Raw genomic sequence first — 21581 nt, 5'->3', positions numbered from 1 at the left:
AACAAAACTATATATGAGAAAATCAGGCTGGTGAAAAGTTTCTTTAAAAAACCCACAATAAACAGAAGTCATAAATGAAACAATCTGAAATTTGTGACTTTGTTAACAACAAAACTTCATGTTCATCAAAAAATACCATTAATGGGAGTTCCCACTGTGGCTCAGCAGGTTAAGAACCTGACTACTATCCATGAGGATGCAGGTTCAATCCCTGGCCTTATTCAGAAGGTTAAGGATGCAGTGTTGCCGAAAGTTGCAGCATAGGTTGCAAATGGGGCTCGGATCTGGTGTTGCTGTGGCTGTGGGCAGGCTGGTAGCTGCAGTTCCAAATGGACCCCTAGCCTGGGATCTTCCATATGTCACAAATGTGGCCCTAAAAAAAGAAAACAATTAATAAACAAAAAGACCAAGTACAGCCAAGGTAGTCTCCTGATGATTATAAAATGTAATTGAAACAAACAGTGCATCTTGGAGTTCCGGTCTGGTGCAGCAGAAGTGAACCTGACTAGGAACCATGAGGTTGCATGTTCAATCCCTGGCCTCCCTCAATGGGTTAAGGATCCGGCGTTGCCGGGAGCTGTGGTGTAGTTTGCAGACGCGGCTGGATCTGGCACTGCTGTGGCTATGGCATAGGCTGGCAGCAACAGCTCCGATTCGACCCCTAGCCTGGGAACCTCCATATGCCATGGGTGCAGCCCTAAAAAAAAAGGAAAAAAGACAAAAAAAAAAAGTGTGTCTTGGAGCTCCCTGGTGGCTCAGTGCGTTAAGGATCCAGTGTTGTTACTGCTGTGGCGTAGATTGCTACTATGCAGCAGTTTCGACCCCTGGTCCAGGAAATTTCACATGCTTTGGGCATGGACTAAATAACTAAATAAACTTTAGGGAGCTTTCATTGTAACTCAATGGGTTAAGAATCTAACATAGCTGTGAACATGTGTGAAGATGCCTGTTTGGACCCTGGCCTTGCTCAGTGGGTTAAGGATCCGGTGTTGCTAGAAGCTGCAATATAGGTCACAGATGCAGCTCAGATGTAGTGCGGCTGTGACGTAGGCTGGCAGCTGTAGCTCTGATTCGACCCCTAGCCTAGGAACTTCCATATGCTGCTGGTGCAGTTGTAAAAAGACCAAAAAGCACAGAAAAAACAAAATGCATCTTAAAAAGGTTTCACAAGGGCAGATTGAGAGTAGGTACTTGTAACAATATAAGCAACACAGGACGAATATCCTGAAGAAGATCAGTAAGAAAATAAAAGCCTAATAGCCAATGGACAGAAGACAGGCATTTTTCCAAAGAGGAACACTGGCTGGCCACTTAACTTATAAAAATGTGCCCAACCTCATTAGTAATCAGGCGAATGAAAATTTAAACCACAAGAAATTAGTATCTCACACCTCCAGACTGGCAAAAATTTAAGTCTAACAATGCCAAGTGTTGGCAATAGAACAACCTCAACTCTCATGCCCTGATCATAGTGTGTAAGTTGGTACCCCGGTTTGGAAAGCAAGCTGGCAACACTGAATGAGGCTGAAGCCTAGAGAACCAACGTGTGGGGAGATTCCAACACCTGATTTCTTTGAAAAGCAGCAGTAGCTTAATATAGCAGGCAGTTTGACTGAATGCATTTAAAGTCTGATTTTGCATAACTCATTTTTGAAACCTGATTCTTGTTGGTAAATAATAAAAGCTAACACTTGAGCACTTACTCTGTGCCAGGCACCACTCTAAGCATAAATTCTTTCATTTGATGCTCACGGTGATCCAGAAGGAGGTTGCTATAGACGGAACATTTAGTTGTCCCCCAAGTTCGTATGCTGAAATGCTAAACTCCCAATCAGATGGTATTAGGAGGTGAGGCTCTTGATAGGTGACTAGGTCATGGTCATGAGGCTCATGAACAGGATTAGGGCCCTTATAAGAGAGACTCCAGGAGTTCCCACCATGGTGCAGTGGGTTAAGGATCTGGCATTACAGCAGTTATGGCATAAGGTCACAGGTGTGGCTCAGATTCGATCCCTGGCCCTGGGGACTGCCATACGCTGCCGATGCAACCAAAAGAGGAAAAAAAAAAAAGAGAGAGAGAGGGAGAGAGCTCCTTGACCCATCTGCCATATGAAGACACAGAAGGAAGACAGCCACGAATAAGGAAGATGGTTCTTGGACTTCCCAGACGCTACAAGCATGAGTAACAGAATTCTGTTGTTTATCAGCCACCCTGTCTTATGGTATTATTATAGCAGCCCAAACAGAATAAGACAAAGGAGCCGTTATTATCCTTATTTTAAAGATGCAATGAGGGCCAAAGTTCCAGAGCCAGGCAGTAGCAGAGCCAAGATACGAATCCAGTGGCTGGGGCCACTATTACATCCTGCATCTGTGAGTAAACATTGCTTGTCCTGAACGTGGTGAAAAAAAGCCAGTGCTTTTTTTTTTTGTGTGTGTGTGGTCTTTTTAGGCTCACATCTGCAGCATATGGAGGTTCCCAGACTAGGGGTTGAAATCGGAGCTATAGCCGCTGGCCTACGCCACAGCCACAGCCACATGGGATCCGAACTGCATCTGCGACCTAAACCACAGCTCACAGCAACACTGGATCCTTGACCCACTGACTGAGGCCAGGGAGTGAACCTGCGTCCTCATGGATACTAGCCAGGTTCATTTCCACTGAGCCACAACAGGAACTCCTCAAGCCAGTCCTGATACTACTACTGAAAGCAAGGTGTGAAGAGAAGGTACTAGGCTTCTAACTCTTGAATTCCATGTCCAAGGAGCAAATGCAATTAAGTCTTGTGTTTCATGCTCCCTAATTACCAGAATATGTTCGCCCAATGACACCATTCCCAAGCTTCCAGAACAATGTTCCTTCCAGGAAGCCAAAGACTTCAACATCTCATAACAAGGCAGGATGCCTGTGAAATTCACAGTATTATTTTACTTATGAGGTACCTCTTAGTGCTTTTGCTTACTTCCTTCAAAGACTTTACTATCTCTTTGCTAATAACTCTTGACTGCTTCACTTCAAGTGCCATACAGGGCTGTAACGTTTCTCACAGTCAAGGTGGACAATCTGTGATCTCTCTCAATAAGAAATTTTAGGGAGTTCCCGTCGTGGTGCAGTGGTTAATGAATCTGATTAGGAACCATGAGGTTGCGGGTTCGGTCCCTGCCCTTGCTCAGTGGGTTCACGATCCGGCGTTGCCATGAGCTGTGGTGTAGGTCGCAGACGCGGCTCGGATCCTTCGTTGCTGTGGCTCTGGCATAGGCCGGAGGCTACAGCTCCGATTCGACCCCTAGCCTGGGAACCTCCATATGCCGCAGGAGTGGCCCTAGAAATGGCAAAAAGAAAAAAAAAATTCTCCTTCTTTAAACACCATGATTTCTGAACAGGAGGCATTAAGCACTTTCTGGATTTTACATTAAATTCTGAAGTCAAATGGGGGTAGAATGAATTGTTCTCAATTCTTTACTCTCCTGTCATCCATATCTTGGCCATGGCTCCATGGTGGACAGAGCATACTTCCTTGCCTCTCAGCCTTGGGCTTGGCCATGCAATGGGACCAATGGACAGTGATGCGCAAGGCACAGACAGAGGCAGAAAATGTGCCTGTGTCATAGTGTTTGCCCTCCTGCACTCCCGTCTTTCATCAGGAGAACATGTATCAAGTTCCACTGATCCAAGGAGGAGGAAAGACATGTGGAGCAGACCTTGACCCAACTCAGAGCTTAGAGCAGAGCCCAGCAGAGTCCAGACTAGATCAGCTGAACCCCAACCAACCATGGAAGGGTGAGAGAGAAATCAACACTTGCTGCTATAAGTTGTTGAAATTTCAAGTTTGCTTGTTATGTAGTATTGCTGAAATAATAGCTGACTGACACATAAACCCTCCTCCATCTGCCATCTATTTTGAAGACCATCTGTATTAGTCTCCTGGGACTAATATGACAAAGTACTAAAAAATGGGTCACTTAAAAGAAATGTATTCTCAGAGTTCCCACTGTGGCAAGGGGAAACGAATCTGACTAGGAACCATGAGGATGCAGGTTCAATCCCTGGCCTCGCTCAGTGGGTTAAGGATCCAGCGTTGCCATGAGTTGTGATGTAGTTCAGACATGGCTCGGATCTGGCATTGCTATGGCTATGGCATAGGCTGGCAGCTGCAGCTCCGATTCGACCCCTAACATGGGAACCTCCATATGCCATGTGTGCAGCCCTAAAAAGCAAAAAAAAAAAAAAAAAGTCTTCTCATAGTTCTACAGGCCAGAATTCAGAAATAAAGGTATTGTAAATAACAAATGTGGGCAAGGATGTGGAGAAAAGCAAACCCTCATACAGTTGATGGAAATGTAAATTGGTGCAGCCACTGTGGAAAACAGTCCAGTTTCTTAAAAAGCTAAAATAGAACTATCATATGACCTAGTAATTCCATTCCTGGGTATACATCCAAAACAAAAACAAACACTAAAACACTAATTCAAAAAGATATATGTACCCCAATGTTCACAGCAGCATTATTTACAATGGCCAAGGTATAAAAGCAACCTAAGTGTTCATCAACAGATGAATGGCTAAAGATAATGGTATATACACAATAGACTACTACTCGGCCATAAGAAAGAATGAAATTCTGCCATTTGCAGCAAAGTGGATGGACCTGGAGGGCATTTGGCTAAGTTAAAGAAGTCAGAGAAAGACAAATACTGTATGGTATCATTTACATGTGGAATCTAAAAAATACAATAAACTAGTGAATATAACAAAAAGAAGCCGACTCACAGAATAAACCAGTGGTTACCAATGGGGAGAAGGAACACAAGGAGAGGCAATAAAGGGGTGGGGGATGAAGAGGTACAAACTATTAGATATAAAATAAGCTACAAGGATATACTGTACAACATGGGAAATACAACCAATACTTTATAAATGAAGTATAACCTTCAAAAATTGTAAATCACGAGTTCTCATCATGGTTCAGAAGGTTAAGAACCTGACATAGTGTCTGTGAGAAGGCAGATTCAATTCCTGGCCTCAATCAATGGGTTAAGGATTTGGCGTTGCTGCGGGCTGTGGTGTAGGTCACAGAGGTGGCTCGAATCCAGTGCTGCCAAGGCTCTGGCATAGGCCGGCACCTGCAGTTCCAAGTCGATCCTTAGCCCAGGAACTTCCACATGCTCAGATGCAGCCCCACAAAGAAAGGGGGAAAAAAAAAAAAGAAAAATTGTGAATCACTATGTTGTACTACCTAAAATATTGTACTTCAATTTAAAAAAAAAAATCAGGGTGTTCATAGGATTGGTGCCTTCTGAGGGCTGTAAGGGAGAACTGGGTTCATGCCTTTCTCCTTAGGTATTCCTTGACCTACAGAAAGAATGGTGTGCTCCCTGTGTCTTCACATCATGTGTCTCTGGGCTCAAATCCCCACCCCCACCATTTTTTGTCTTTTTAGGGCTGCACCCACGGCATATGGAGGTTCCCAGGCTAGGGGTCGAATCAGAGCTGTAGCCACCCGCCTACACCACAGTGCTAGATCCAAGCCACCATCTGTGACCTACACCACAGTTCACAGCCACACCGGATCCTTAACCCACTGAGGGAGGCCAGGGATCAAACCGGCATCCTTATGGATGTCAGTTGGGTTCATTAACCACTGAGCCACGATGGGAACTCCAAATTCCCCTTTTTTACAAGGATACCAGTCATTGAATAAGAGCTCACCTTAATGTCCTCATCTCAACTTGATCATCTCCAAGGACCCTATTTCCAAATCAGGCCACATTGACAGGTACTAGAGATTAGAATGTCAACATTTTTGGAGGGGACACAACCCATAACAGGTATCTTGCTGGTGGGAGAATATTAGACTAAAAAGGCCTTGCAGCCTTTGGGTTGATGGACAATCTAAGAGTTTATCTTTGTATTTACCTGCCAAAGAGATAACTATTACAGGTGACACGTGAACACCTCTCAACTGCACAGGTCCCCATATACACAGATCTTTTTCAATGGTCAACGCCACAGTACTACATTGGGGTTGGATGAATATAAGGATGCAGAACTGAAAATACTGAGGGCTGACTGTAAAGTTATACTTGGATTTTCAACTGTGCGAGGGGGTTGGTGCCCATAACCCCTGAATTACTCATGGGTCAACTGTTGAGTTTTGCTGTCTTCTTATAAATGTTTCCTAAAGCACCTGCAGTCAGCCACCAACATCACTACTCATCCTTTACCTGAAACGTGTGATTTTTGTCTTTTTGTCCTTTTCTAGGCCCACTCCGGAGACATATGGAGGTTCCCAGGCTAGGGGTCCAATCAGAGCTGTACCCACCAGCCTACACTACAGCCACAGCAATGCTGGATCCTTAACCCACTGAGTGAGGCCAGGGATCGAACCCGTGTCCTCATGAATGCTAGTCGGGTTCGCTAACCACTGTGCCATGACAGAAACTCCAACCTGTGATTTCTTTATACTCTTCACCTTAGTAAGCCGATACTTATTCCTTCCTGCTGCTCTTTCCGGCATCCCTCATAGTGTCCTGTTGCTTCAGGTTGCTGTTTTCCACTTATTTTTTTTTCGCTATTTAAGAGTTTGCCTACATGTTCTTTTGCTCTACACTTTGTCCTGAATATATCCCAAATACTGTCTTCTAGGGCCCTCTTCCACAGAGGCTGCAGCAAAGGTGGCCAATAAGCACTGCTGAGAGCTATTCCAGTACAATGTCAGGATGGAGTTATGAGAGCCTCTAAGCCTTCCCCTTAGTCTTTGTATTTTGGAATAAACTTGAAAAGACCCAGCATGAATTAAAATCTGTTCTGCAGTTTGGAGATACCTTAGAAATCTATACATAGAACTTCCATATGACCCTGCAATCCCATTCTTGGACATCTATCCGGACTAAGCTCTACTTAAAAGAGACACGTGCACCCGCATGTTCATTGCAGCACTATTCACAATAGCCAGGACGTGGAAACAACCCAAATGTCCATCGACAGATGACTGGATTCGGAAGATGTGGTATATATACACAATGGAATACTACTCAGCCATAAAAAAGGATGACATAATGCCATTTGCAGCAACATGGATGGAACTAGAGAATCTCATACTGAGTGAAATGAGCCAGAAAGACAAAGACAAATACCATATGATATCACTTATAACTGGAATCTAATATCCAGCACAAATGAACATCTCCTCAGAAAAGAAAATCATGGACTTGGAGAAGAGACTTGTGGTTGCCTGATGGGAGGGGGAGGGAGTGGGAGGGATCGGGAGCTTGGGCTTATCAGACACAACCTAGAATAGATTTACAAGGAGATCCCGCTGAATAGCATTGAGAACTATGTCTAGATACTCATGTCGCAACAGAAGAAAGGGTGGGGGAAAAAACTGTTACTGCAATGTATACATCTAAGGATAACCTGACCCCCTTGCTGTACAGTGGGAAGAAAAAAAAAAATCTGTTCTGGTTTTACCCTCCCCAGAAATAAACAAACTTACCTAAACCCATGAAATCAAAGCACAATCCAGGCATCAGCAAGTTGCAGGTTTAGTCGAATAAAAAGTATAATCCCTGATCCTGTAACTGAACAGGGCCCTGTGAGGCCCTCCCAGCATGGACCCCCCCACACACACCCCACTCATGTCCTCTGCCTGCCTTTTTATCTATAGAAAAACTCTAGTAAAAGACTCAATTTAGTCAGGGAAGTGAGAGAATACGGAAGAAAAGAACAAGCAAGACAGAATAATGATCACGTAGCCATGGCCATTCAACAAAGTCAAGGACCTCGAGTTAGTTCTTCTTCAAGGACTATAGATAAAATTCTGAGCCATGTCCTTGGAGCTGTTTTGCAGGTGCTAAAGCCCCCACTGGGTGGAAGAAGGCAAGCGTACGCCACCCACAAGCACGTAGACCCCAGACTGGTGATGACACTGACTCCCAATGACCTCACCACCCACCAATCAGGAAAATGTCCATGAGCTGATCAAGCCCTGCTCCTCACTGTTAAGACTCCTCACTACCCCCTCAAAAGGAAGGACGGGGCAGAGAGTCCTTGAGGCACTAGCCTGCTGTGTTCTTTTCTTTGCCTGGCAATGAAAGCTACTTTTTCTGTTTCCTCCAACTCTGTCTCCACGTTTCTATCTGGCATCAGTGTACAGAGGCAGCCGAAATTTCCCAAACAATCCTTGTGCTTAGAACCTTCTTTCTAGCTGTCAGGGCAATGTCTGCACACTGAACAGGGTCTCCCACCTCCTTTCAGAATTGCAGGAACAATTTGAGAATGTCTGCACTGGTCATTGCTTCGAAGTCTCCACTCAATGGCCTCCACCCACTGCCAGTTATGTAATTTCTCAAATGCTGGGGGGGGTATAAATGCCCTTTGGGGAGCACTGAGGGGGTTAAACTCGAGGCCCAGATTAATGGTTTATCCAACTGCCTTTTTTAACAAAATCCTTGAGAACAGGACGTCCAGGCTGTGAGCAAGTGGCTGCTTCTCTGCTGCTCACAGCGAAAGAACGACTTAAAAATGGGTGACTTAAAAAGGGGCAAGATTTTTGCTCTGAAGTGTACCCAGTGCCATACTGTGGAAAACAGAGGCAAGCATAAAGACTGGGCCAAACCTCCATGGTTTGGATTCTGTTACACAGGTGCCAGTAAGAACAAAGGCAACACCTAGGAAGAGGAGATACTGATGGAGTACGTGCAGAATAGCTAGTATATCCATCACTGGAACAAAAAGGATCCTAGCTGCTGGCATTAGGAAGAAGGGAAGAAAAAGGGCAGACTCAGCGTGGTAGCTTATCTCAAAAAAGCTACTAATGAGTAATCGATGGTCACCGCCTTATTTATTCCCAAACCCAAATGTCTCATGACTTTCATATGTGTACCATATTTAAATTGATCTCATACACAAGAATTCAGATCATGAATGGCTGATGGAATGTTTGTTAAAGCCCTGATAGCAAATTGGTTTGTGGCTAAATATGGTCAGCTTTTGGAATTTTAGTAGTAACTGCAGTTCAACAGGTACTATCACTGTTTTCCCCTCCTAACGATGATTAATCTTCAATCAAGAATGTTAAATTTCTCAGGAAGATGATGAATACCTCCTCAATGCCTGTAGGAGATTGGTTTTATATTCAGATTTCTATATCTGGTTATATCACTAGAGTTAAAAACTGAGACGATCCCTTCACTGTCTCATAGAACAGAGCAAGATTCACCTGTGTTTCCACTACAATGCACCTGGATTACTACCTGTAAAAGCAAGAGCTGAATATAAACTGACAATGTCCACTTTATCTTTTCGGTGTTCCCTATGACAATTAAAATTCTCAGCGTCTAAAATATTGCCTTTTACTGAGAGGCATTTTAGTGTGCTTTATGTACAGCATCAAATAAACAATGCTTAGCATTCTCAAAAATAAAATCCATGAGAACATTCCTAACCCTTGGAAATCAAACAAATTCATTTGAGCAATTACCAGGGTAACATCGAGCACTTTCAAAGCCGCCCATAACAATGTTGATATTTAAAACATTTCAATTCAGCAGCAGTTCATGCAACAGCTTTCTCCATGTTTTTCTACAAGGCCATCCACCTGATTTTCCACTTACCAGCACTCTAGCCCATTACCACTCAGTGTGGTCCACAGACCAAAAGGAGACATCAGCTGATTGGCCCGTGAGGAATGCAGGATCCCAGGCCCTGCCCCAGACGTCCAGTATCAGGCTGTATTTTAAGGAGATCCTCAAGGTACTTCTTATACACACACGAGTTTGAGAAGCACCACCCTAGTTTTTCTATTCCTCTAACTAGCAGGACAACTATGGTTCCAGGTGAACCTTTTAAATCCTCAGCCAGTATTTCACATTAAACTAAATGAACAGCTTTTTAAGGTGAGCCTATTTTCAAATTTAAAATATTCTAAAACGGGGCTTTTTGCCTTAAGTAAAAAGGCTTCAGCCCCACTCCTGCTGTCCATTCCTCTCTTCTGCCACATACACAGGGCAAGAAAAAAAAAAAAACCCTTTGTGCCCTCCAGCGTCTTGGCCAATTGGGTACAAACATCTCACAGCAAAGAAACTGCAGGGTCTTCAAAGCAAGGTCTTTGCCAGAGGCCTTTTGTCTCTAAACAGTGGGCCCCATATGCACCCGAGTGTGGACAGGCAACCACCAACCACACCATCCCAAGTCTTGCTGGCACCTGCATTTAGTTCTACCACACAGACAGCATGGGTAGAGCTCTGCTCCCCTGAGCCTCTGTGATCTGGTGCAGAAGGCCCCGCCGGTAGGGCTTCTTTGTGTAGCAGTTTGAAAGCCTGAAAGACGTAATTCAGTCACTAGAGCTGAATAATGGCCCCTAAGGATGTCGATATGCTAATCCAAGAAACTCGCATTCCCTAATGCAAAAGGGACTTTGCAGGTGTGGCTGAGCTTGAATTGGGGAGAATATCGCAGTTCAGGTAAGCCCAATGTGACCCCAACAGGACCTTATGACAGCGGTGAGTCAGAAAGGTAATGCTGAGATGGAAGCCGAGATTTAAAAGGTGCTGTGCTGCTGACTTTGACACTCAAGGGCCCAGAAGCCAAAGAATGCAGGTGACCTCTAGAAACTAGAAAAGGCAGGAAATGGACTCTTCCCTTAGAGCCTCCAGAGGGCACCAACCCTACCCACATCCAGATTTGAGCCTGTAAGACTCATTTCAGAGCTCTGACCTGATAAATTCATGTTCTTTTAAGGAACTAAGTTCTTGGTAATTTGTTCAAGTGGTGATAGGAAAACTGACACACAACTCAGAAGCAATCTGTGAGACACACAACATAGGCCACATAAACATGATCTTTGTTAAAACGTTCCCCCCAGATTTTTACATCAGTGGATGATTCTTGCCTCAGTCTTCACTGTAATGATTGCCAAATACCGTTTTCAACTCCAGCACTGCCTCCCCCTTAGCTAGTTGACAGCCAGCTTTTTAGAGTTAAGTGCCTCATCTTTTTGTATATTTGTGTCCTCCACTTACTTATGCATCTTCCATACACCCTCATGACACTCAATTTTTTTCGATGGTTTATAATTTTATTATTTGCTTCATTATTTTTGGACACAAACCCTTGTGGATTTATCCAGTGGGAGCCAAGGACCAGGCATGAACTAGGCACAAGTGGCCAGGATCAGAGTCTTGTGGCCTTGCTCCCTGGCCTCTATGGAATGGCGTGGAAACCCGAGCCACAGTCCCCCATAGGCTGACCCAGACCAAAATAGAGGCCTAGTATGCGAACCCCACCCCACAGCTAGGGAGCCACCATGTGCAGAGACGTTCAAGAGCACCAGAGTTGACGGTGAACAGACAAGAGGAAATCGCAGCAGTGGCTGACTCCCAAAATGGCCACCGATTCTACACCTCCTTCCAGTTTTCCAGGCTGGATGGGCTACACCTTCCTGAGTTTCTGCTCCTCTTCAGCCTTTGAGGGCACCAAGAAGGAACCCAAAAGATGCAACCCCTGGTGAAAGGACCCTGTCCACCTACACAGCATTTCCACCCACACCGAGACTACACCCATGAGGGGGCCCAGCAGACATCCTTGTTTCTTCAATGCCTGAAGGTGCAGGGACCTCTCCCTTCATCACCATAGGGTGCTTTTCCTCTTGAAAGTGCCCAACCCTATGAAATTTACTCACGCCACTGTTTCTTCTACGTTCCACTTGGAAAATGTCATTCTAAGAGCTCCCTTTTACAATGCACTTTAACTCCATGTACAAAGCATTAAACGTGAGCAGGAGGTACTCAGTGGTGGCCTGTAGAGTTTATATTCTAGCTATCTATCCGCTGCACTTGAGCTAAAGGGCTCGCTTCCCCTGCCTCCACCACACTTCAGAGTTAAATGCTTCTAGCTCCTAGGGTGGCAGAGTCAGAAACCACACTCAGGTGTTTCTTTCCCACCAGGACACACCATCTCTTTAAACATTTAAACATACATGGGAGTTCCCATCATAGTGCAGTGGTTAACGAATCCGACTAGCAACCATGAGGTTTTGGGTTCGATCCCTGGCCTTGCTCAGTGGGTTAAGGATCCAGCGTTGTCGTGAGCTGTGGTGTAGGTTGCAGACGCGGCTCGGATCCCGAGTTGCTGTGGCTGTGGCATAGGCCAGTGGCTACAGCTCCGATTAGACCCCTAGCCTGAGAATCTCCATATGCCGAGGGTGCAGCCCTAGAAAAGACCAAAAAAATTTAAAACATAAACATATATGGACAACAACTAAGGAATGGAGACTTAAAAAATTTAGTAGGACTGAGGAGGAAAAAACACTGAGTTTGAAAGGAGCACACAAGGAACACACAGAATATGACAGAGGGTCTCCCTTAGCCCCGGGAGGAAGGACAAAGGGATAACTTCCTGTGTCAAATTTAACTCGGACAACTGAAAGCAGACAAAGGCAGAGTTGTCTGGAAAGGAGAGGACACAGAATGTAGTCCAAGCAGCATTTCTGTCCCTCTGCAGAGAACTAAGAGCTGTCAGCATCACTTATGCTGAGAACCTAAGTTACCAACACAAACATGAACCAAATTGCTAAGAGTATTTTAGAACAAAGACAAGGAAAAAGGATTTCCTAATAGGCAGAACCAGGAATGATTTCTGACAAGCTAACTCCAGTGTCAAAGCGCACATCTGCAGAGAACTGCCCCTAACAGTCTTAACAATCTTGGGCTTTCATCTCTAGGCCATGGGGTGGCAACCGCCCAGTCCTCCCTCTGTACACTGGAGGGCTTCTGTCAAAACCTGGCTTGTTAATAAGCTGGCTTAACCCAGGAGAGTCCCTGACTCATTTATGCTGTTAGATTCCCCTGCAAAGTTGCACAGAGCAGGGTCTGTTTCCTAATATCCCACCTTAAACGAATCACTCATACTGAAATGACCACCATGTGACCAGTTTTTACCCAGAAATGCAGTTTGCATTAATAAGCCATCCGGAGCCTCACTGGGACCTCCAGATACAGGAGATAAGCATACCTGTCCAGTTACATTTATCCTGAATGCCGAGGGAAATCACATCCAAGAGTATTCCAACTGCCCTCCAAAAGCTCCGGGCTATTTCTTGCCCATGTTCTATTTCCCATTTTTGAAATAATGAGTAAAGCAGAAATCAGTGGAATGACCGCACTAGGTAATTGAGATTTTAAATGGTTCTGGCCAAGGTAACTCATCTGCCAGTACTGATTTGAGGCTGTGACAGCAGGGTAAAGGGACCCAACTACCCCTCCCCACCATCTAAATACAACCAAACAATGGAAGCAGAAACTATAGGTCAGGGAGGTTCTTAACCTGGCACCTATGGGCAGAATTCTTTGCAACCTTGAACTTGGGCGGGAAATCCTTTATTTTTACTAACCCTTAACTGAAATCTAGTATTTCCTTTAAACTTAAGCATAGATGACAAAACCATGTTAGCACTGGCAGTACCTATGTACAACTTTGTCAAGAGAAGACAGATACCTTGGGGTGTTGGGTTTTTTTTTTGGGTCTTTTCAGGGCCACATCCACGGCATATGGAGGTTCCCAGGGTAGGGGTCAAAGCACAGCTACAGCTGCCAGCCTACACTATGGCAACATCAGATCTGAACCATGTCTGCGACCTACACCACAGCTCACAGCAACGTCAGATCCTTAACCCACCGAGTGAGGCCAGAGATCAAACCTGCACCCTCAGGGATACTAGTTGAGTTCACTGACCGCTGAGCCATGAAAGGAACTCCTGGTTTATTATTTTAATGGCCACACCCAAGGCATATGGAAGTTCCTGAGCCAGGGATTGAATCCAAGCCGCTGCTCCAACAACACTGGACCCTTTAACCCCACTGCGCTGGACCAGGAAGCCAACCTGCACTTCTGCAGCAACCTGAGTCACTGCAGTCGGATTCTTAACCCACTGAGCCATAGTGAGAACTCCAACAGATGCATTCTTAGCACATTTCAGTCACTAGAGATCTCTTTATGTTCATTATGCTTCAATATAATATTTGACCCACAACTAGATCCAGCTATGTAACAGGTCATTAATGCACAAATATTAAAGCATGTCTTCAAAAAATAATGTAACTTGTTTCCCTGTAACCTTATCTGCTCGCTGTATTAAAAAACATGTTTGAGGCGGAGGCTCACAGGTTTCACCAGGCTGCCAAGGAGCCTGTAGAACCAAAAAAGGTTAAGAATCCCTTCTGACAGCACATTCAGAATGCTGGAACCTAAATTCAGTGTTACTAGCCACAGGACCTCCAGGGAACATTTCGAATTTGGACTGCTGGCCGACTCAGTGAAACTAAGCACCACATCACAAAGCTATTTTAACACTGAGCAAGAAAATGTCAAGGCAAGTTGTGTATTAACCCAAAGCACCATCGTTGAGTTAAAAGATTATGTAGAACAAAGACACTGAGCAACAGGGTGATACAGAGAAGGAGGTTAAGTGTTTCTTCAAGGCCATGGAGCAGCTCACATTAAATAATGCTGCCCAACTGGCCTCTAGGATGTCGCTACTCACGTGCTGTCCCAAGATTGGGGCAGGAGCAGGTGCTGTGGGAGAGACCACTGAGGAAGTGTGGCTGGGAAGGAAAAACTTCAGCTGAAGCCAACAATACCAAGAGCTTAGAACACAAAGAGCTGGTTGAAGGACCACACTTTTAAGTAGCCCTGCCCTAGTTTTGGGCACAGGCCAACAATATTTCACATCACACATCCCACACACACATGCTGCCTTCACCAGAATGAAACTGATCAATTTATTGAGACCAATGCAAATTCTCACGTCAGCAAGTTAATTCAAGCAAGAAGGTGACCCATTCAACTGCACAGGAAAGAGTAGCTCATTTTTATTTTACCCAGTAGAAACACTGTCAACCCAGCCTTTCTCCAGCCCAGTCGGATCACCATTCATCAAGTTTTCTTTAAATATTCAACCACATTTTCGGAAGAATGAAGAATTATTTTTAAAAAACAAATTCTTGCCATCCGCTGATGTGCTGAATAGCATCTAAACTACAGCCACATGTGTCTTGTATGCAAGTGAAAAACAGCTATGTATTACAGTATATTCTATTTTAGATCATAAAGGAGACTACACACTAAATAACACTAAAGTAACATAACAGTGCTTGGATTTTACAACATTTCCTTAAATGAAGCAAAAGTAGAGGTTATACCACACTGTAAATCAACTATACCATTAATAGAAAAAGAAAGTAGAGGTTGTCTTTAGTTATCAAGAGTTCAGTTTGCATGCTTTCTTTTCAGAACAGTTACAAAGATATTAAAAAAAAAAAAAACCTGACATCCTTTCTCGACTACAAAGAAGAGACTGTGGCCAGAACTCATCATTATCACTCCAAATAAAAAAATTTATTTCCATTCCCTTCTTCCTCTCACATCACATCCTTTATTCTTTCCTCAATGTGTCTTTCACAGCCTGGCCTAACCGGATCCATTTCATTCCTAACTCTCGGCAGGATCTGAGTGTCACCAAACTTATCAGATTTATCATCAGCCTCAAACTAGTCTTCAAGGATAAAGTTATGCCACATATAAACAACACCATATCCAGACAGCGATATACTTGGCTTCTTTTCTAAAAGGGAAGAAAAAAAAAAAAGCAAAACCAAATCTATTTACCCCAAACTGTGCTCTAACAGTAATAGTACTGTCATTTTTAATCTTACACAGTATACAGAGACTTTGAAAAGGATTACAGAAGAGTCTTAGGGGAGGTGGGGGTGAAAGTAAGCAGGATTCTAAATACCTACCAATGCCTCTATGCACAAGAAAAAAATTTGCTGAAAGTCAATCTAGTTCCAAGATAACTCTAACTCCCTTTATGCATTACTGTTTTTTTCTCCCATGCCAATTCAATAAAATGAACCTATCTCAGGAGGAAGAATTTTCTGGATTAGCACTTATTTTATCTCAAAACAGACAATGGATATTTCATTTTTCATGCTTTACTTACTGCAAATTCATCATTAATGAACCCATTCCATTGATTAAAACATAAACCTTTTATTAAACAACAGGATAATCCAGTGATGTCTAACAACCCAAGTCAATATAACCTCATGTTTGACGTTAACTGTTCCCCACAAACACACTACCAAGCTGGTACCCACATCTCCTTAGGTGAGTTAAGGTTGCTCTTGTGGTTGTAGGCCTCTCAAACACTTCTCAAAAAAATTTCACAGCAGCAATCCAAAGCCATCTTTTCACATCTAATACGCCGATAAGAGTGGGCATAAAAATAAGCTTTTGACTTTCAACTTTACAGTAAGGCCAAATCTTTTTCTATCCTCAGGTCAATTTTATAATGAAGAACTGGCGAATGTAATAGGTTGTGTATCATTTACCACAGTGGTAAATGAAGTCATTACTACTGTTCAAAAAAGGCCCTAAGGTCATTCTATTATAAAGAGATAAATGGCATCGAGTGATAGAACTAAAAAAAGACCAAGGAGAGACACTTTTGTTCTGAAAGATCAGAAATGAGAAAGAAGGGACCTGGCTGAAATAAAACAACAGACACATGAAATTTCTCATTTGCAATTTTAATCGAAGCAATGCTATTCATTTTTTTTAAGTCTTTCCTTATAAGCACCAAATTTTAATATCTATGTCAATTTGGGGGTGAAATAAACTCCCTTAAGAACATCCCTCCAGAAGAAAACAATGTTCATTCCTCCAAACAACCAAATTCAAAGTCTACCAAAACAAGAACAAAAAAGCCCACAAAGAAAAAAAAAATCACATTCTAGGGGTTCAGTGCATTTAGCAGCCTTCACTGTGCTGTCTAATCATCCTTCAGCTGACTTTCAAAAAAAAAAAAAAAAAACCCTAGCTCATCAAAATATACATTTTCCATTCGATTTTTAAATTAAAAAAAATTAAAAAAGGAAACTTGAAGGAATTCACAATCAATTGCCTGACTCGTTTCGATGTCATGTACAGCATATGAAGGTCAGGAAGGCTATTTGCAGCACACGTGATTGGGGAAACTGATTTTCAAGGTTTAGCTTTCTTCCAAACAGTGTAAAATACCCACCTGGACAGGGAGTCAAGGAATAAGAGCAGGTAATTCAACGAAGAGCAGGCATCACTTAAAATGTGTTTACTGGGCCTACAAATTGGAAGATGGATGAAAGCTTCAGAGCTTACAGCACTGTGGTAATGAGAATAAAGGCCTCTTAAACAAGGCCACTTTGCAGCCTGGATGCCCAACACCTGTGACAGGTGCGGGAGGGGTGAGCAGAGAAAAGGTTAAAGGGACACAAAGATTCTCTCTGGTAACACTTCTGCTTCCAAGGACTCTATAATGTTTTAGGGAATGAATATGCAAAGTAAGGGTGGGCAGGAGGAAGACAAGAGGGAAGAAGAGGCGGAGTGGGGAGAGGTGGGAGAAGGACAGGGAGTGGGAAGAGAAGCAGGAGAAAGCGGAAGGATGGGGAGGAAGAGGAAGCAGAGGAGAGCCAGAGGCTGGACGCCTTTTCCCCAGACATCAAGTGCTTTCCAAAGTCTTTCAACATGGAGACAAAGACCTGACCAGACCAGGGCTCTGGAGAGGGACCCACATCAAGATGGGGGAGAGATGTCACAAGTATCCTGGGCCGCCTGGCAAACACAGAGGATTTTTGCGGTCACGGCTCTGTCAGAGCCCGCCCAGGGTCACAGGCCAGGGCCATACCGCAGACCAGCAGCAGTCACAGAAGCTGGACGCTGCCACCCCCACTAAGGAAGCTCTTGCCCACAGACTAGAGTCTGCTTTGTAGGAGGAGGATATACACTCTAAATTTCCAATGACAATGCTCTCATTTGGTGTTTCTCCGGGTTCTCTTCTTATTTGTCTGGACCAACTTTGCCAAGTGGAACTAATGGAGAACACCAACATTAACTTTTTGATGCCCGGCATTATTTTTAGCTCTGTCTCTACTACAAATTAGAATGAAGTGCAGAAACCAGTATTAAAGTAGGACAGTTTCAATATAAAAGTAGAATGGGCTGCTTCAGTCAGCCTGCTCCAGCTGGAGTGGGTTCTAGACTAGAGTGGCCGAAGCCTTCATGTGCACTGCAACCCCCTGGCGGGCTGGTTAAGACAAGTTACTGGGCCCCACCCGCTGGGGTTTCTGGGTGGGCAACAGACCACGGTGAGGCTTGAGAATCCACACATCTAACTAGTTTCCAGATGATGCCACAGCTCTGGCGACTGCTTGCAAGAACCAGTGGGGCCAGATCATTAAAAGCACCTGGAAAGCTGTGGCAAGCCACACCCCAGCATCTGAGGGTGGGACCCAGGAATTGGTGTTTTTTTTTAAATCTCCCAGGGGATTACAATGTGCAGCCAAGTCTGAAAACCAGGGCCTCATATATACTACAGACCAAATGCTGTTAAAATGTTAAACAGGCTTGTGATTTACATGGGGGTTCTGATTTGGCAACACAATGATATGGTCAAAGGATATAATTCCAAGTATGAAGGGACACAGACGATCTCCTTCGAGAATTCCACAGGACAATACAGGCGCCCCAGCTGTTCTTCATAGAGTGACAGGGCCTCCGTCAAATTGACACAGTTCCCCTAAATCAAAGAGAGAAAAGCAACAATAGGATTCTTAGGTCCTACCTAGGGTCTCTAATAAATGAGATAAAACTTCCTCTCTGAAAATAAGGCTTCTGTACATTCACAAATGACATTAAGTTCTATTTATAGACTCATTAGCTCATTATCCTTCTACCTCATTTACCAAGCAATTTCCAATTATTAGCGTATGAAGCAATACAAAGCAGTGAGACCAATTCCTCATTAGTGACACAATCATTATATCAACACCATGCAACTGGCAAAGATTCATACACATCACCTGTTCAAAGTAAGTTTTCCCAATAGTCACCACTGTGTTGGGAACGAAGAATGGAAAAGACAATGCTGTTCACTTCCAGAATGGCTTGAACAACAACCCTCCTAAGAGTCTAAGATTTTTTAAAAACTTAGATGTTGAAGAGTCTAAGAACTATATTCAACCCCTGTGCTCGCCCCAAAATCTGTCATTTATTTTAAGGCGTAAGAGAACTGAAGTCTATTCAGCATACATACACTAAGGATATTCCCCAATTCTACTCTTCAAAATTTTCTCTGGACTTCCTTGTTCTAACTTTACTCCATTTCTTGCCACCACTTTTTTGCCTCCCCAAAAGCTGGAGGTAGTCAATGAAATATAGTTGAAGTCTGGTGGCAAAGTTTTTTTAATTTGTTCTTTTTATTGTTGAAGTATAATTGATGTACAATGTTGTGTTATTTTCAGCTGTACAGCAAAGTAATTCAACTACATAAATATCTTTTCAGATTTTCATTACAAATATTGAACATAGTTCCCTGTGCTAAATAGTAGGTCATTGCTATCTATTTCACATACAGTAGCTCGTATCTATTAATCCTATACTCCTAATTTATCCTCGCTGCCACCTTCTCCCCCCCTTTAATAACAAGTTTATGTTCTAAGTCTGTAAGTCTGTTTGTTTTCTATATAGCTTTCATTTGTATTACTTTTTATATTCCACTATAAGTGATACTTGATTCTGGACAATCAGAAACAGAGTGAACAGGTTTCTTCAGCTTTCTTCTAGCCTATAACTTAGATGTGATGTGTGGAGCTGCAGCAGCCACTCTGTGACCACTGAGGGGGGTGAAGAGCATCAGCGATGCTGGTCAAGACACAGAGCTACTGAATGAATATAGGAACAGTACCTGCCTAATTCTAGAGCAGTGGATCTCAATCTTCAATGTGCCTATGAATCATAGGGAGCCTTGTTCAAATTTCATTCAATAGGTCTAGGGTAGAGTTATCATTTGAGCAGTTCTCCCCTAAGGGCTTTTCATTGTGTATTTAGAAAACAAAATAGGTATTTAATACTAACCTAATTACTTTTAACCTCTGAGGGTGTTTGGTTTTTGGTTGTACCCACACAGCATATGGATGTTTCTAGGCCAGGGATCAAACCTGTGCCATAGCAGCAACCTGAGCCATTGCAGTGCCAACACCGGAGACTTCATCTGCTGCACCACAGGGTAACTGCCACTCTGAAGTTCTTAACATTTGAATGACTATTGAATATATGTGCTGATTCCGTCCTTAAGAACTTCACCATCAATTTGTCTCAAAATAGCACTGTAAGTCCAATATAAGATGAAAAGGATTCACAAATAAAGCAGCCTGTGACGTAAGCATTCCTGAGGATGACATTTCAAAGCCAACCAACTAGCCAGCCATGGCCAAGTGGGTTGACAGGACTATTCCGAGAGCTGGCCTTGGCAGTTTTAACCTAGCACATTCGCTCAGCATGTCGTCATCCTTCAGTGCCAGCCTGTTTAGTAACCCATCATCTAGGGTCCTGCAGTGGGATTTGGCCAAAGTGCCCTTCACCAGCATATAATTTGGTTTCAACATCAAGTTCATCATGAGAGTATATAAACACCACATGTGTAATTTAAGATTCACAAATAGAAAACACTGCCTGGTTGTTTTTAGAACACCTCACTACTGGGGAAGCTATAGAATAGAAATGCCACCAAGGTTCACAGTTCAAAGTTTTCCTTGCCATCTTAAAAATGACACCACATTCTCTCTTTATAGAGGGTATATGGGAAGACCTCCTTACAAACAATGTGGTGAGGAAATAAGATAGTTTCAAATTGTTCTTCCCAAATATTATCAAAAAGCATTTTACAAAAGAAAAAAGAAAAAAACCGCAAAGCAATACCCACCCAAAAGAAGTAACATATTTCACTTTTCTGTGTATTTTAAATGGAACTACATTGTTCATTTTTTAAGACACGTGGGAGATGCAGAAAAATCTAAGAGCGAAGAATTAAGTACCTATCAAGGATAGGAATAAAAGAATAATGTGGCCAGGCGGTGTGTGTGTGTGGGGGGGAATACAGTGGCTTCTGTTCTAGAAGGTTCTCCTTGCTCCATGTTAACTGTGGGGCTAGGAGCTAACACTGGCTTTTTTTACTCCATAGATTTCAGTATTGTTTCTATCTTTTAAAGAGCTTGTGTCATTTCTGTAACCTAAGAAAACAACCCTAATGACATCATTTTTATCAAGTCCAAAGTCAAGCAAAACTAAATATGATGATTTAGGATATCACACACATGTGTAACATCTATAAAGAAAAGCACAATAGAAAAAAAAAAAACCCCAAAATACTAAAGATGGTTTACTTCCAGAAGGTGAGAAGGGATGAGGGAGGAATACAGAGTCAATGGTACTAGTAACATCCAGGTCAGACTGTGAGGGTCGAGGGGGGTTGTATTTTTTTAATCATAACTTACATGAATATCACACACATTTTTTTTTTTTATTCAAAGGACCTAAATTTTTTTTTAATGGGGAGTGGAGTAAAAAAGGGAGCGAGGTCAAGTCCCAGGACCTACCTCCTAGTCTCACAAAACCAGTTCTCCGGATTCAAATTTCTCTGGCCTGCCTGACTGGTAGCTCAGTTCCCATACACTCCCGGACACTTTCCCCAAGTCTGGAGCCCAATGAC

General features: G+C 43.2%; 1 protein-coding gene across 1 annotated transcript in view; it reads right to left on the bottom strand.

The window, feature by feature from the left end:
- Positions 16572-21581, bottom strand: part of SMS (spermine synthase) — a 51065-nt gene continuing 46055 nt past the window's right edge. Inside the window, exons 10-11 of the mRNA XM_021079653.1 lie at positions 18496-18611; positions 16572-17081 (exon numbers count right to left, since the gene is read on the bottom strand). Of these exons, the coding sequence (XP_020935312.1) occupies positions 17042-17081; positions 18496-18611 (156 nt within the window). The 3' untranslated portion in view covers positions 16572-17041. The remainder of the gene's footprint in view (positions 17082-18495; positions 18612-21581) is intronic.

The sequence above is a fragment of the Sus scrofa genome, chromosome X (assembly GCF_000003025.6).
Source record: "Sus scrofa isolate TJ Tabasco breed Duroc chromosome X, Sscrofa11.1, whole genome shotgun sequence".
Taxonomy (NCBI): Eukaryota; Metazoa; Chordata; class Mammalia; order Artiodactyla; family Suidae; genus Sus; species Sus scrofa.
This window is presented reverse-complemented; position numbering and strand designations above follow the sequence as displayed.